Raw genomic sequence first — 18,088 nt, forward strand, 5'->3', positions numbered from 1 at the left:
CCCATTTAATACAACAAACGTTATAAACACAGGATTATAACACCTAGATAGTGCTTACCAACTATGCTTAGAGCAGGCTGTTTAAGAAGAAGAAGAACACGAATGGTGTAGTTTCTCCTAAGACACGTGGAGGAATAAAGGCTGCTGTTCCCCTCACAGTGTCATAAACAAGACTATGATGTAACAGGAACAATCCCACAATACAATGCAAATTAAACTAGAATCTATGCATTAAACGGCCAGCAGGTGGTGCTGTTACCTTACAGTATGAAATATATGAAGGATTAATACACACAAAAATGACTATCTAGACAGCAATTATATGGCTGGACAGAACACTCCCCACTTAGAATCATAGAATCATAGAATCGTAGAGTTGGAAGGGACCTCCTGGGCCATCTGGTCCAACCCCCTGCTCAAAGCAGGATTCGCTAAATCATCCCAGTCAGATGTCTGTCCAGCCTCTGTTTGAAGACTTCCATTGAAGGAGAACTCACCACTTCTCGTGGCAGCCTGTTCCACTCATTGATCACTCTAACTATAGAATCATAGAATCGTAGAGTCAGCCGACGTCAATATTGTGTTTATTGGACGAGAACAGCAGAACGAGTTCCCCTACTGGCCTGAGGAACAATTTGGTCTCGCCCTGTTTTCCTATTTTTACTTCCACCTTACGTACGATTCCATCCATACTTGGGAATGTCTGGGTAATGAGACCTAATGGCCATTCATTTCTCCGAGACTGACAGTCTTTCATTAGTACTATATCGCCAGGCTGGAGGTTAGGCTTGCTGGTTTGCCACTTTCTCCTCTGTTGCAGAGTAGGCAGGTACTGTTTTTTCCACTTGTCCCAAAAGGCATTGGAGAGACTCTGTACTTGTCTCCATCGACTCCTGTAATGGTTTTTAACATTAAATTCTTCAGGTGGAGAGCAATTAGGGTCGGTCTTCTGCGTAAGCAGCAGGGCTGGGGTGAGAACAGTTGGGTCATCAGGATCCTTGGAAATTGGAGTCAACGGTTTGGCGTTTATGATGGCTGACACTTCGGCCATGAATGTTGTCAAGCTTTCGTGTGTCAGTCTTGCAGATCCTTCCTGTAAGAAGATTGAATCGAGGATTCTCCTTGCGACACCTATCATTCTCTCCCATACACCTCCCATGTGTGAAGAATGTGGTGGGTTAAAAGATAGTTTTTTTTTGAAAGAACCAATTTTTTGCCTCCGCTCAGTCCTAGGGACATCACTGGATGTCCCGGACAGGACAGGCTTTCATATTCTTTATATTCAATTTAATATGATTTTTTTTTAGGTATAGCGGTATCTATGATATATATAACGTACCTAGCTATTTAAAATTTTTTCTGAAGTATCAGGAATATAATACGTGTATTGATCTTTTTTTTTTTTTGAGCTACCACAATTGTGTAAAATTTAACACAATATGTGTACTGTTTTTTTTTGCTGACGGCTATTATAAGTATATTGATCTTTGCATTTGTATTGTAATCCTTTCTTCCTACAGGTTTTTTGCAAAAAAAGCAAAAATTGATTAGTACATTCTTACAGACATAGGTACTTAGAGTTGAATAGCATACAATTTGCTTTGCGATTTGTTACACTACTTGTACAACACGTATGTTTGCCTGTCTAATTCCCCACTTTGTGGGGTATCCCTGTCTTTACAGGGATTATGTTTTCCCTACCCTAATCCCTTCGTTTTGTTCTGTACCCTTTTCCCCTTCCCTCAAAAAATTCTAAAATTAATAAAAAATATTGAAACACAAAAAAAAAAAAAAAAGTCCAAGTACACCCATGTACACTTAGGTCTTTTTCTACGTCCTTCATATCCAAGTTGGAAGAGAATTGCAGTTCTCTTGCTGCTCTGAGTTTCCTCAGAACACTATCTTTTGGTATTGGTCGTTGATTGGTTAAACAGTCGATTTCTTTGGCATAGTTTTCCCGTTGTACAGCTCTGATAATTATATTCTTCGACTGCTCTAGCTGTAGAGCTGTGTGGACGTGTTTACCATGGTGCCAGTGGTCCTCAAAGTCTTGAAGTGTAGGTGCTAACTCTGCATGACCGTTCTTACATATCTTCGCCATGAAGGTTAAGAAATGGTCTTTCATCTCTGGTTTATTATGGAAGCTGTGCCTGAGGGAGACAAATCATTTGTAAACTTGTTCTCTGTTGTTAGGCAAGTGTTGTCTTTGAGGCTTGAAGGCTAGAGGTGCAATCCAGCTCTTCGTTTTGTCCTGCACCATTCCTTGCTCCATCATCTCTAGGAACAGTCTATCTTCAAATGACATTGCTATACGATTATCTTCTTTGGTCTTGTGGAAGACCGTACACCCAAGGTGATCTCGGTTGCAATTCTGAATGCAATCATCATTGGCACGACTCGCTAAGATACTTGGTGCTGAAGTGCTGGGTAGCAACTCCATTATGAAGTAGTGATTTTCACATGGTTGAAGGAGAGAGAGATCAAGCGTACTGGTAAGCATGTTGTTAACCACTGTCGGATTGTGTGCTTCTCCTAAACAGTCCTCTCCTACAATGACCCACCCAAGGTCGAGTCTCTGGGCATATGGAGCGTTGTGAGAGCCATTGATATGATGCCTAACCTTGTTGACTCGTAGAATATCTCTCCCAAGGAGCAAGACTATTTGAGCCTCTGGGTCAAGGTTAGGAATCAGGTGTTCTATACGCTTCAGATGAGGATGATACGATGCCACTTCAGGCGTAGGTATCTCTGACCTGTTGTCAGGAATCTGGTTACATTCCAATATGGTTGGTAAGGGCAGACACATTTGGCCATCTATAGACTCGACAACGTAGCCTGTTGCTCTTCTACCAGCTGTCTCTACTATACCGGCACAAGTTTTCAAAGAGTAGGGGGCACTGGGTACTCTGACGTTATAGCTATCAAAGAAGGCAGACTTGGCTAATGACCTGTTACTTTGATCATCTAAAATCGCGTATACTTTGATGGCCTTGTCCTTTTCGTCTGCTGGGTAAACTCTCACTAGGGAAATTTTAGAGCAGGACTTGCCTCCTATGAGATTTCCACAAACTTCTGTACACTTAGAAGTAATGGCTGGAGTGTCAGTATTTGAGTCCTTCAGCTCCACGCTATGCTCTTGGGGCAAAGCATCCGATGGTGGTCCAGGGTGTAGAACTGAGTTATGTTCGGTGCTGTCACATTCGGTACACCTTGCACTAACCTCACAGTCCCTGGCGAAGTGGGATGTTGAAGAGCAGCATTTGTAGCAGATGCGGTTCTCCTTAAGGAAGGCCTTCCTTCCAATGACTTCTCTCTGAAAGTTCTGCACTTAAGTAAGGAATGTGGCTTCTTGTGTAAGGGACACTGCCTGCTTGGGTCCTTGGATTTGTCTTCTCCTTGACCGGAGCTGAACTCTTTGCGAACTGAACCTGTGGAAGAAATGTTAGTTTTGTGGACCTCTACAGTTGTTCTATGAGGTTTACTAACAGAGTTATTGGCACATTACAGCATGAAATCAAAGCTAGGATCATTTCTAATTTTTGCTTGTTCTGAGACAAAATCTATAAACACATTGAATGGAGGAAATGATACATTGTAAGTCTGTTTATACCTAGAACCATATGTAACCCATTTGTCTTGCAGGTTATATGGGAGTTTTTGAACTATGGGGTTCACACCTCTAGCAGTGTCGAGATATGTCAACCCCACAAGATCTCCTTCTGCTTTTGCTACACACAACTCCATTAACAAGTCAGTTAATTCTCTGAGCTTTGAATAATCCTTGTTCGCTATTCTAGGAAAGTCCTCTATTGTTTTAAACAAGGCACTTTCTATAACCTCTACTGAGCCATAGCATTCATCAAGTCTATTCCAAATTCTTTTGAGGCCGACATCTGGATAATTTACATTAATGTCTCTGATTCTCTTCGCAGGTTCGGCAGACTCACTTCCTAGCCATTTTACCAAGAGATCCACTTCTTCACTACATGATAGACCTATGTCTCTTATGGTATTTTTGAAGGAGGCTCGCCAAGCCCTGTAGTTTTCAGCGCGATCGCTGAACTTTACAAGTCCCTTAGTGACCAACTCACGTCGAGCAAGGAACTTGGCAAAGTCCATCGTGGCTTGATTGGCACTGATGCCAGCTGATGGAGTGTTGTCATTGTACATGAGTGCTGTGCGATCATACCTGATAGATGTCTCTGGTTTGGTCCAACTGCTGTAATACCTTTCTGAAGCGAAGGGATTCTCTTTAAGCCGGGACAGATTCCGGATCTTCTGTTCTGGAGAAAGATTATTGTAGTCAGTATCATCCCAATGTGTATTTCCTTGCTTTTGGTAGGGAGACTGATAGTTGGCTTTCTGGGGGTCCGAATTATCTGGTTGGCTTGACTTGTTGACAAAATGCTCTATCTTCGCCTGTGGGTCTGGATCGTCATTTGATTTGGAATGCTGATGGACGTACTCTGCAGTACGCTGCAATGGATCATGAGTAACGTGCTGTAGGCCTAGCACACTGCTGCGTCTGCTGTGTTCGTCGTCAGAATATACGGCAGCTTCTAAGGCTTCTGCTTCTTACGGCAGCTGCTGTTTCTTTTTCAATAGCAAGTTTCTGTAATGTTACTTCAAGGCGCGCTTTCTCTTCATCCAGGCATGCTTGTTGGCGTGCTTTCTCTGCATCCAGGCATGCTTGTTGGTGTGCTTTTTCTGCATCCAGTGACGCTTTTTCCGCATCCAGGCATGCTTGTTGTAGTTTCAATTCTATTTCTTGCTCAGCAAAGGTGCTTCTTGCTTTTGCTGCTTCAGCTTTTGCGCGGGCAATAGCGGCGGCATTGCTGACGAATGATGTCTTGGAGGAACCAACTTGTGATCTCATCTTGAAAGAGGATGCTCGTCCTTGAGACATGATTCAACAGTTAGACGACCGCTGTGATATCCCTTTGTCGGCTCTGCGTGGATAATGGCGGGTTCCGTATGGTCCGATTATTCGGTCCGACCATTAGGAGGTTGCTGCAATATCCGTATGCAATAACCGTATGCTTGGATAATGGCGGGCTCTGTAACGTCAGATCTTCTGAGCTTGTTCTCAGCAGTTGTTTCACTATACTGTCCTCATACACGTTAGCAGGGTGTGCAATGAGACATGTAGCTAAACCTCCTGTCTTCTTTAAGAAAAAGAGGCTGTAAAATTGTAACCTTCTTTTATTGATTGCAGATGTGACAGGAAAGGGTGAAACTATAGGATGCAATAACAGGAGCATTTCAGAATATATAACTGCACAGAGCATAAAATACAGATAGTCTGCAATACACAGTAACATGAGGTAATATATAGGTACCATGAGGTAATACATAGGTAACATGAGGTAGTACATAGGTAATGATTACCCATTTAATACAACAAACATTATAAACACAGGATTATAAAACCTAGATAGTGCTTACCAACTATGCTTAGAGCAGGCTGTTTAAGAAGCATGAAGAGCACGAATGGTGTAGTTTCTCCTAAGACACGTGGAGGAATAAAGGCTGCTGTTCCCCTCACAGTGTCATAAACAAGACTATGATGTAACAGGAACAATCCCACAATACATTGCAAATTAAACTAGAATCTATGCATTAAACGGCCAGCAGGTGGTGCTGTTACCTTACAGTATGAAATATATGAAGGATTAATACACACAAAAATGACTTTCTAGACAGCAATTATATGGCTGGACAGAACAACGATGATTTTCCTGAATAAGATGGCAAGCCTAGAGCCGTGCTTTAGACCAAGAAAAGGGAAAACGTGCTTAATTTTAAGAACTTGGTCCCTATTGAGTTTTGAGACCCCCCTTTTTTTTCCTTCCATTTGTGGCAGGAAGAAAAGAGTATATCTAATTCATAAAGCTCAGGAACAGGAATTGTAAATATCGCTCTAGAGGAGAGGCTAATTCAGACCTTGGGATTCGGGCTCGGCACGTCAGACTCATCTGCAGGTGTCCCCGAATTTTAATTAATTCTTCATAGAATAGTTTGTGCTCATTTCGTCCCATGCTGATGTCTGATACCCTGGCAGCTGTTACACAGCACCAAATTGATGCCACTGCCCTTTATTTTTATTCCATTTCTCAGTTTTTATTCAGTTACCATGGTGATAAAAGATTGCAAACATTGGTATTAAGGTAGGTGATTAATCTTCATGTCAGACAGGAGAAGTGCAAGAATACGATAATACACAAAACTTTTCAGAAACTCAAAAGCTTTCTGACAACTCTTTATAATATCCATTTGCTTCCTCAGGACATTTTCACATCTCGTTGTGAACTTTACCTACTTTGTCGGGCAAAGCTCTCTACATACATAATAAAGATACACAAATGGTAATAAAAAAGTGACAAGGCAAAAAGAGTCTCTTTCTGACAGCAGTTTGGAGGGTATAAAAAGCAAAAGCCATGGAGAAGCACAGTAGACTACATAAACTATGAAACAGTATCCAGTAACAAGAAGTATACACATATATAAATGTTTATATCGTGGGAGACAGGGGTCACGTCTGGCATCTGTGGGAAGTATAACCCGGAGCTTTTCCTAGTGTCTATAAAGGGTCAAGGTGTTCTGCTATGACTCCAGACACTCCACATATCTAATGATGGAATTTATGTGAAATAAAGACGCACAGTTTTTCAGCAATATCGGTGAGTGCTGCATATTTCTCCTTTTTTCGCGTCACATTGAAATATTCATGTTTTTTCATGCAAGCACCTCCGTTTTTTGACTGAAATATATACCGCAATACTTCAGATAAATAGCTCCGTCTGTTAATGTGGTGATTTGTGTGCCCTAGTTTGCCGTTCATTTGTTTGCTCTTTGCTGGGATTACACAAGCCTCTGCATGTATTAGATCTGCTTCACCTTCCTTGAAGCAGTGCAAGTCTTCTTTGCTCTTTTATTGCAAGGGATAATCAGGTCTGTCTTTCTCCTGTAGCTCTCCGACCTGAATTGTTTCAGCTGTTCTGTGTAGGCCACTCCTCATTTATATACGCTCACACCTTGTACTGGGGAACTGCTGGTGATAGTTTTCAACTTTTTGGTTTGGTGGTGAAGGAGAGTTCTGTATTAGCAGCAGTCAGTAAGTGTTGTTTTCTGGAGATATCTGCGTGGATTTTGTATTTCGTGTTTATCCTAATCCTCTTTCCCATTTTGTTTGTCCTTCCTACAGTTCCCTTGATATCTACTCGGCTGTTTTGTGAGTGTGTTTGTATGATTGTAGTTTTCTTTTATCCCTGTCTGTTTCCTCTGTCTGTCAGGTTTTGTTTTAGCCTATACACTCCTTTCCCATACCTACCTGGGTGGAGGAGGAAAACAAATCTGTATGAATATAGGAGCAAAGCAAGGTAAAAGACCCCAGCATCTCCACCATCAGGGTTAATCTGGGAAACAAGGATCATCTAGGGTCCTCCGTTTGAGGGACAGGAAAGGTACCCATTGCCTTGAGAAATTCCCCTGAATCGTACATACAATATGACCCTTATTTCCTTCTGCTTTCCTTCCAACCACTGTTCATATTTGTGCAATACCGGTGATCAAGCATGGCAAGACCAGTATCATTTCACCAATGCTTTCACATTGCAGGCTATAAGCAGCCTTTGTCTCTTTTTGTTGAGCCGTCTTAGGTTCCCCAATAACCCAAGGCTACACCTCCAATCCCACTCTTCTGAGAACCAGAATTGCCTGCTGTAATCAGATCCAAACTGCTACGACACCATCCTGTATCAGACTTGCCACTTGGGCTCCTTCCTATACACATAGTTTGTTACTTTTCCCATGACTGACTTGACACTTCTCGTTGATCTCGCTCTGCGCTACTACTTACTAGAACATAATAGCAACTTCCCTTTTATTCCTAAAAACTCCTTTCAGCTACAGGGCTTGGGTGACTGTAAACTCTTCTGTGTCCTGGATCTACAACTTCTCCCAATATCATCACATGAATGATCACACATATAGAATGCATAAGAATATTACATATCGAGAATAGCAACATCTTCAGGGGGTTTCTGTCATCTTCATCTGCTTTACATATCCAAACAAAGGCCAATACAAAGAAATAGTCAATACCTCATCTTGCTGTTCCAAATAATTATAATGCCTCAACCCAGTTTTACAGTACTTGTTTCTTTGTGCTTATGTACAATCAGCAGTTCCTGCCTTAATTCTTGGACCAGAAAGAAGCTGGAAGATACCATGATCTGCTAGGTCAACTCCTATGGGGCTGCATTTTTGGTCATTTGACAGCTCAGACGTTATATTTCCTTCCTGATTGCACTCACTGAGTCTTGCTTGATTCATTGTATACTACCATTGCAGCCAATTTACAATCCCCATATAAATGCCAGAGAAATAGTGCTTGGCCCGGGAAGGGTAAGAAAAAATGCGTTTTTTGTTTTTTTTTTCTTACAACAAACTGAGCCAGCAGGAAAACGTTTTCTGATTTGAGACTTCACCTCCAATTCCCAATGAAATGAAGCTATAAAGTAATGTAAAATATGGTAACTAAAAGCATAAACAATAAATTACACAATGAGGAGATACAAATGACTATTATTTCGTGGACCACTCCTCTTACCTCCTTCTTCATTTGGCACCCCCGAGTTCCCACAGCCTTGCCTGCCCACACGTAATGTAATACACCCATTCTCATGCAGGCAGAAGAGCAGATCTCTCTGAAAGCACGGGGTCACCTGGACAAGGAAGGACAACGTAAAATATCAGTCACATAGAAAATAACAGTAAAAAGGCGGCCATAAGAAACCATACTCTAAATGAGCTGAAGAATTAGAAAAAAAATAGATAAGAAAAAACAAACCTGCAAAAAAGGCACTCCTGTCCTCTCAATCGCTACAACTCCCACCGTCTGGTTAACCTCCAGGTCCAAGATGAGGATTTCCCTGGGATACAGCAGGAGCATGTGGTTGCGTTTTGAAGGCAAATAGGACAATTGCAAACACTCATTCAGTGTTACAGCCTCGGCACTAAAGTAGAAAGGAGAACTTGTCATCCACATGCCGCCATCACAGTGAAGTCTGGGGCAAGAAGACGGCTACAAGTGACTTTCTTTCATCATTTAGTTTAAAGAGGATATCCCACAAATTAATTTACATTTTGACTCAGGTATAAACATTTTATGAATTCACACCCTTAAAAAAAAAAAAAAAAAAAAGAAAAGAAAATTCTGTGCTGATTTACTGCATATGCTATATAATCTGTGTGGACACCTCCATATGACACGTATGGTTGCCTGTATGACCTCCCATTCTAAACTCATAGGCATGAATATGGAGTTAATCCAGCTTTGAAGCTACTAAAGTCTCCACTCTTCTGAGAAGTATTACTAGGATTTTGGATGTGTTGGAACTTTTGCCCTTTCATCCAGAAGAGCATTTGCAAGGTCAGACACTGATGTTGGAAGGGAGGCTTGAGCTCCCAATCTCTGTTCCAGTTTATCCTAAAGGTATTGAGGTTCCTGCACTGTGTCATGTGTTTCCACACCAAACTCCCCCATCCATGACTTTATGGACCATCCTTTGTGAACTGGAGACAGTGATGCTGGAACAGTAAAGGGTCTTCCTCAAACTGATCTCACAAAGTTGGAAGAATTCAATTGACTAAAATGTCCTGGTATGCTGAAACATTGAGATTTTCCCATCACTGACCGATGAGAAACAAGCCCATAACATTATCCCTCCATCAAACTTTTCGGTTGGCACAATAGAGTCAGTTCGGTAACTTTCTCCTAACAGACTTGTTCATCAAAAACCAGGACACAATAAAAATTGACCTCTAATGTACATGTATATTTTGTTTTCTTTGTGACTCTCAATGGCATATTATGTATTTATATTATAAGATGTTCCATCTATCAACTATGGCCATGCTGTGGTATTGCATCAGTCACTACGTCATTTCCCACTAATATGCAGGATTACGAGGTCCTCAGGGCTTCTACCATCTGAACCCACCTTGGCTTCTCATTGGTGATGAGAATCTTCACCTTGTTCAACGCTTTCTTAGCCCCGGTGGTGGACACTGGCTTTGCATGTGCAGGGCTGGAGTGAGGGCTTGAGATGTAAACTTTCCGCCCACTACTCGCTGGAGGCTTAGATGGTGAAAAGTCAGAGACAAATACGATGCCCTCACTGGTGAGTACTGCAAACAAAAAACTGGAAAATGTCAAAAACGGACAAATTTACCCTCTTAGGCCATGTTTACATGGTGCGTTTTTTTTCAGCTGCGTTTTACTGTACCAGCAAAGACTGACATTTCAGAAATCTCATGCACACAGCTTGGGTTTTTGTCCTCAGTATTTTGAGTAATACCTTGGTTTTTGCAAAATGCAGCATGTCACTTCTTTCAGCGTTTTTTACCCATTGAAAGCAATGGGTGGTGCAAAAAAAATGCTGAAAAAAATGCAGGTACCAGTTTTTGTGCCAAAACCTGATGAAGTAGAATCAGATTCTTTTTTATGCACTAAACCTTATCAGCATGTACAAGAGACAAATGTACCTGACAAAAACACAGCGAAACCTGCTTTTTAAGCAAGCTGCTTACTGCCAGGAGAGCAGGTTTTGCCTGCGGGAAAAAAAAAAACACATAAAAAAAGCAACATGTGAACATAGCCTTACTATAGTGATAATGAGAATATACGTAAGATGAAGAAGATCTGGGACGCTGCCATCATGTCAACCTGCTAGTATACCTCCTAGTATGACAAAGACAGATCTTCTTTCTTACAACCCTGGGCGATTTTTTGCATAGTGCCATTCCTCTGTTATCCTTCAAGGAAATGCATAAATAAGTTGAAAATTAGTCAGCACCACTTCCTTTGTCGAAATGATGTCTGCAAAGCTTCAGAGTATCAGAGGGACATTATCTTTTGACACAGGGAATAGTAACACTCAGTAAAATGTTTATCTACACACGTGGTCAAAATTGTTGGTACCCCTCGTTTAATGACAGAAAAACCCACAATGGTCACAGAAATAACTTGAATCTGACAAAAGTAATAATAAATCAAAAATCTATGAAAATGAACAAATGAAAGTCAGACTTTGCTTTTCAACCATGCTTCCACAGAATTTAAAAAAAAATAAAACTCATGAAATAGGCCAGGACAGAAATGATGGTACCCTTAACTTAATATTTTGTTGCACAACCTTTTGAGGCAATCCTGTAACTGTCACTGAGACTTCTGCACCTCTCGACAGGTATTTTTGCCCACTTTAACCCTTTTCCTACATTGGACGTACTATTCCATCCATGTGACCTGGGACCTAAGTCCCAAGGACGGAATAGTACGTCTAATGCGATCAGCGGCGCTCACGGGGGGAGTGCAGCTGTTCGCGGCCAGGTATCAGCTGATTATCACAGCTGACACCCGGCACAATGTGTCAGGGGAGGTCACGGACCGCCCCCGACACGTTAACCCCTGGCACACCGCGATCAAACATGATCGCGGTGTACCGGGGGTTAAAGGAAGCATCGGCAGGGAGGGGGCTCCCTCCGTGCTTCCCTGCGACCCCCACAGCAGTGCGATGTGCAGCGCCGTTGCGGGGGTCGCCTTCCCTGCAGGTCCCCGGATCCAATATGGCGACGGGGACCTTCGGGAGCCTCAGGGAGCTGGCTTCCTCACTGCCCGCAGAGCGCAGGCATGAGGAAGCCTGAAGCAGTGCCTGTGACAGATCGCTGATCTGTCACAGCGATCTGTGATGTGACAGATCAGCGATCTGTCACAGGACAGTGATGTCCCCCCTGGGACATTATAATAAAGAAAAAAAAAAGTGTAAAAATAATTTAAAAAAAAGAAAAATCCCCTAATAAATTCATTTTTTGAAAATAAAACAAAAAAACAATAAAAGTACACATATTTGGTATCGCCGCGTCCGTAATGACCCACCCTATAAAACTGTCCAATTAGTTAACCCCTTTAGCGAACCCCTTAAACAATAAAAATAAAAAATGAAGCAAAAAATAATGATTTATTATCATACCGCCAAACAAAAAGTGCAATAACGCACGATCGAAAAGATGCATATAAATTTCCATGGTACCGCTGAAAGCGTCATCTTGTCCCACAAAAAACGAGCCACAACACAGCGTCATCAGCGAAAAAATTAAAAAGTTATAGCTCGCAGAATAAAGCGATGCAAAAATAATTATTTTTTATATAGAAATTGTTTTCATTGCATAAAACTGCCAAAACATAAAAAAAAGACATAAATGAGGTATCGCTGTAACCGTACTGACCCGAAGAATAAAACCGCTTTATCAATTAAGCACGCGGAACGGTGTAAACGCACTCCCCAAAAGAAATTCATGAAACGCTGGTCTTTGTTCATTCTGCGTCCCAAAAATTGGAATAAAAAGCGATCAAAAAATGTCACGTGCCCGAAAATGGTACCAATAAAAACATCAACTCGTCCTGCAAAAAATAAGACCTCACATGACTCGGTGGGTCAAAATATGGAAAAATTATAGCTCTCAAAATGTGGTGATGCATAAACTACTTTTACAATAAAAAGCGTCTTTTAGCGTATGACAGCTGACAAAAATAAAAACCCGCCATATATAGTAAATCAAACCCCCCGTTATCACCCCCTTAGGTAGGGAAAAATAATAAAATAAATTTTTTTTTATTTATTTCCATTTTCCCATTAGGGCTAGGGTTAGGGCTAGGGTCAGAGCTAGGGTTAGGGCTAGGGTTAGGTTTGGAGTTAGAATTGGGGGATTTCGACTGTTTTGGCACATCAGGGGCTTTCCAAACGCAACATGGCGTCCGATCTCAATTCCAGCCAAAAAAGTTAAATGGCGCTGCTTCCCTTCCGAGCTCTGCCATGTGCCCAAACAGTAGTTTACCCCCATATATGGGGTATCAGCGTACTCAGGACAAATTGCACAATAACTTTTGGGGGCCTGTTACTCTTGGGAAAATAAAAATTGGGGGTGAAAAGATCATTTTTGTGGGAAAAAAATATGATTTTTTTAATTGTACGGCTGTACGTTATAAACTTCTGTGAAGCCCTTGGGGGTTCAAAGTGCTCACCACATATCTAGATAAGTTCCTTGGGGGGGTCTAGTTTCCAAAATGGGGACACTTGTGGGGGGTTTCCACTGTTTAGGCACATCAGGGGCTCTCCAAACGTCGCATGGCGTCCAATCTGAATTCCAGCCAATTTTGCAGTGAAAAAGTCAAACGGTGCTCCTTCCCTTCCGAGCTCTGCCATGCGACCAAACAGTGGTTCCCCCCACATATCAGGTATCAGCGTACTCAGGTCAAAATGCACAATAACTTTTGCAGTCCAATTTCTCCTGTTACTCTTGGTAAAATAAAAAAATTGAACCTGAAGTAATTTTTTTTGTGAAAAAAGTTAAATGTTCATTTTTTTTTTAAATATTCAAAAAATTCCTGTGACGCACCTAAAGGGTTAATAAACTTCTTGAATGTGGTCTTGAGCACCTTAAGGGGTGCAGTTTTTAGAATGGTGTCACTTTTGGGTATTTTCTATCATATAGACCCCTCAAAGTGGCTTCAAATGTGATGTGGTCCCTAAAAATAAAATGGTGTTGTAAAAATGAGAAATCGCTGGTCAACTTTTAACCCTTATAACTTCCTAACAAAAAAAAATGTTGGTTCCCAAATTGTGCTGATGTAAAGTAAACATGTGGGAAATGTTATTTATTAAGTTTTTTGAGTGCCATATCTCTGTGATTTAAGAGCATAAAAATTCAAAGTTGGAAAATTGCAAAATTTTAAAAATTTTCGCCAAATTTCCATTTTTTTCACAAATAAACGCAAGTTATTTGAATGAAATGTTACCACTAACATGAAGTACAATATGTCACGAGAAAACCAATGTCAGAATCACCGGGATCCATGTAAGCGTTCCAGAGTTATTACCTCATAAAGGGACAGTGGTCAGAATTGTAAAAATTGGCCCGGGAGTTAACGTGCAAACCACCCTTGGCAGTGAAGGGGTTAAAGGTCTGCACATTTTGCTTTTAACAAGTTTGTGGCTGGCAGTAGTAACATGGCTCAGTACTGAGCGTCACCAATACTTTCTGTTCTTCCTGGGTCTATGAAGATTTCATAGATTTCTTCTTCACATCCAAAACACAATAATATAATAATTGGAATTGGTAGTAGTGTAATCGGCTGGGGAAATTAAATCTGCCTTCACCGCTGTGTACAGGGAGTTTGTCACATCTTAAATAACAGTGTGCAGAGCGCCGAAATAATGGGCAATAAATAATAAATGATTCTCACAGGCAAGTTGTGAAGGCTGGAAGGGATTGAAGGAAAAGCTCAGGATGTTCTCGGCATAGCTTTTCTTCCATAGTTTGGTGCCAGTATCTGCGTTCCACAATACTATGAGATTAGGAGGGTGAACGGCGAGGAGCAGATCACGAGAGGCGTCCTGGCTCCACAGCCACTGCATGTCTACAGGAAAAACATACGAAAATGTTGAAAATGTTATAGGAGAACCAATCATTGAAATAGGGTATTTGTGTACTCACCGTAAAATCCTTTTCTCCGAGCCAATCATTGGTGGACACAGAGACAGTGGGTGTTATGCTGGTGGCCACTAAGAGGACACTAAGTAAACCAGAAAAAAAAAGCTAGCTCCTCCCCTGCAGTATACACCCTCTCGCTGGCTGAGATTTCTCCAGCTCGGTGAAAAAAGCAGTAGGAGCATAAACAGTCAATAATAACCATAACTAAGTCAAAGCCTAAGAATGATACAGTGAGCCAATAGGCTAAACAGGGTGGGAGCTGTGTCCCCCAATGATTGGCTCGGAGAAAAGGATTTTACGGTGAGTACACAAAAATCCCTATTTCTCCTACGCCTCATTGGGGGACACAGAGACAGTGGGACGTCCTAAAGCAGTCCCTGGGTGGGGAGCATACATCTGCTAATAACCCATGTACCACTGAGTTAACAGTAAGGTACTGCCGATTGCAGACTGCATCCGCAGAGGCCAGAGAATAAATTAGGCAATGTTTGTAAAGGTATGCAGGCTGGATCAAGTCGCAACCTTGCGGACAGGCCTGAGACTGAAATTGGTAATATAATGTAAAAAGTATGCAGACTGGACCAAGTCGCAGCCTTGCAGACCTGTTCTGCTGAGGCCTGGTGCCGAATGGCCGAAGAGGCGCTCACTGACCAGGTAGAGTGCGCCTCAATCCCCACTGGGACAGGCGCGTTCCTGATACAGTAGGACTACTGAATCGCCAGGGGAATCCACCTGGCTAGCGTTGCTTTGACACGGCTAGACCCTTTCTATGACCTCTGGAAGCATGAAAAGGACATCTGACTTGTGGCAGGGAGCCGTCCGCGAGATGTTCCGTCTCAGCGACCTAACCACATCCAGGGTGTGGAGGGCCTTCTCAATGCGATGGACTGGCGCCGGACAAAAGGAAAGGCAAAACAATTCCCTCGTTGAGATGGAAGAGGAGACGACCTTGGGCAGGAAAGACAGGGACGTCCTGAGAACTTTTCCTGATGAAAAATTCAGGAACGGAGAACGGCAGGACAGAGCTGCCAATTCCAAAACTCGTTTGATTGACATAATTGCCACTAGAAAGACTACCTTCCAAGAGAGGACGAACAGTGACACGTCCTGCGGCGGTTCGAAAGGAGCCTCCTGTAAGGCCTCGAGAACCAGGTTAAGGTCCCATGATTCCAATGGCCTTCTATAAGGAGGCGCCACATGGGAAACTTCTCTGAATGAATGTCTGGACCTGAAGTTTGGTGGCAATTTTTCGTCAGAAGAGCACTGACAAGGCCGAAATTTGGCCCCTGAACGAGCTAAGCGTGAGGCCTGATTTTAAACCAGATTGAAGGAATTCCAATATGGCCGGAATGGAAAAAACACCAGAGGTGATCGACCAATATCCTTGCACCACGAAAAGAAGGTTTTCCAGGTGCGGAGACAGATGCACATGGACACAGGCTACCTAGCACTAATAGTGGTGGAAATCACGTTGTGAGAGAACCCAGCCTGTGCTAAAATCCACGATACAATGGCCACACCGTCAAAGACAGGGCCCAGGAGTTCTGGTAATAAATCGGGCCCTGCGAGTGTAGATCCATGCAATCTGGAAGTCGCCAGGGGACGTCGGCAACTAGTTGTATTAGTTCTGCAAACCATGCCATGCTCGGCACGGCCAATCTGGCACGACAAGGATCACTGGTACTCCCTCCGCTCTGATCTTCTTGATGACCCTCGGAAGCAAGGGAAGATGTATGGGAGCCAGAACCGGTGCCATGGCAGAACTAGGGCGTCCGCTTCCATGGCGCATGGATCATGCGATCGGGCAATGAACCTAGGAACCTTGTTTAGTCTTGAGGCCATGAGATCCACATCCGGAGTCCCCTAACGATGAAAAAACTGCTGTAAAGACTTCCAGATGAAGAGACCACTTCCCCGAGGCAATGCCTTGGCGACTGCGAAAATCTGCCGCCCAATTTTCTACGCTCGACCCAATGGAGGATGTGACTCGCTTCGTGCACGGCCATCCTGCTCCGGGTACCTACCTGGCAGTTGATATACGCCCCAGCCGTGGCGTTGTCGGATTGGATCCTGATGTGACCTGCGAGGAGATGGTAGAAGCTCCGTAGAGCTAATCTGATCACTTGCATCTCCAAAATGTTGATGGGGAGACTGACTCTTGGGTTGACCAATGACCCTGTGCTGTGTGGCGACGAAAGACTGCTCCCCAGCCGAGGAGACTTGCGCCGGTGGTTACTACCACCCATCTTACAGGGAGAAGAAACCTGCCTTGATTCAGGGAGGACCTCAGTGTCCACCACCTGAGGGATTGCCTGACCCGCAGGGACAGAGGGATCCGACGGTCCAGGGAGAATGGGTTCTTGTCCTAAGCTAACAGCAACGCGTGTTGTAAGGGACAGAGGTTGAACTGTGCAAATGGAACTGCTTCCATCGCTGACACCAACTTTCCTAGAACTCTCATGCCGAAACGAATGGAGTGAGAAAACAGTCACGCTGCTTGTTGTAAAGCTTGGGTCTCTCTTGGAGGGAGAATGACCAACCCGCGGGAAGTGTCCAAGATCATCCCTAAAGGGGGAATCTGCTGAGCCGGTTTTGGTAATGACTTTCCAAAGTTTAGCTTCCACCCCAGACGAGCAAGTGTATTTACGGTTATCCATGGACTCCTCACACGCTGGAAGTGACGGACCCTTGATGAGCAGGTCGTCCGGATACGGTAACACCACCACTCCCCGAGAGTGGAGAATGGCCATGACAGCCGCCATGACCCTGATAAAGACCCTGGGGGCGGTGGCGAGTCCGAAGGGCAAGGCAACGAACTGGAAGTGTTCCTTGTGAATTGCAAAATGTAGGAACTGCTGGTGGGACAGGCAGATCAGAATGTGAAGGTAAGCGACCTTGATGTTGATGGATGCTAGAAACTCTCATTTTTCCATTGAAGCGACAACTGATCGGAGAGATTCTATTCGGAATCACTGTACCCTGACAAACTGATTTAACAGTTTGAGACCCAGAATGGGTCACATCGTCCCGTCCTTTTTAGGAAACACAAAAAGGTTTGAATATAATCCTCTGAACCTTTCGTGATGAGGGACCGGAATGATGACTCCGACCCTTAGCAGAGCCTAAACAGCCCGAAGGAAGGCTCTTGTCTTTTTCCTTGGGGAGAGAGGAAAGGAAAAAAACCGAGTTGGAGGGAGAGAAGAAAATTCTTTCTCTTGTATCCGGAGGACACCAGCTCCCTGACCCACTTGTCGTCATTGGGTAGATCTATGAGATTTGGCTCCCCTAGATCCAGAAGCCCTAGGCATGGGTTTCCAAGAGCGGTTAGGTCTGTATGAGACCTGGGAGCCTCTGTCTCCGCGCGGGGACCGACCTGACCCGAAGAGAAGGTAGAGGAGGACCAACCGGAATTGTTCCGAGAAGATCGAAAACTCATCGGCTGTTGTTTGCGAAACGGCCGAACAGCCCCCATTGTTGAGGAAGGAATTTACTTTTTCCCCCGGTAGTATCAGAAATGAGTTGGTCCAGTTTCTCT

General features: G+C 43.3%; 1 protein-coding gene across 8 annotated transcripts in view; it reads right to left on the bottom strand.

Annotated features, from left to right (window-relative positions):
- WDR11 (WD repeat domain 11) overlaps window positions 1-18,088 on the bottom strand; it is a 183,252-nt gene that overhangs the window by 116,711 nt on the left and 48,453 nt on the right. For all 8 annotated transcript variants that reach the window (XM_073546625.1, XM_073546624.1, XM_073546621.1 and 5 more), the window contains 4 exons: window positions 14,306-14,479; window positions 10,005-10,191; window positions 8,852-9,017; window positions 8,612-8,726 (listed from right to left, as the gene is read on the bottom strand). In XM_073546625.1, coding sequence (XP_073402726.1) covers window positions 8,612-8,726; window positions 8,852-9,017; window positions 10,005-10,191; window positions 14,306-14,477 — 640 coding nt within the window. In that variant the 5' untranslated portion in view covers window positions 14,478-14,479. The remainder of the gene's footprint in view (window positions 1-8,611; window positions 8,727-8,851; window positions 9,018-10,004; window positions 10,192-14,305; window positions 14,480-18,088) is intronic.

The sequence above is a fragment of the Dendrobates tinctorius genome, unplaced genomic scaffold (genome assembly GCF_039654945.1).
Source record: "Dendrobates tinctorius isolate UK_male_01 unplaced genomic scaffold, ASM3965494v1 ptg000149l, whole genome shotgun sequence".
Lineage (NCBI taxonomy): Eukaryota > Metazoa > Chordata > Amphibia > Anura > Dendrobatidae > Dendrobates > Dendrobates tinctorius.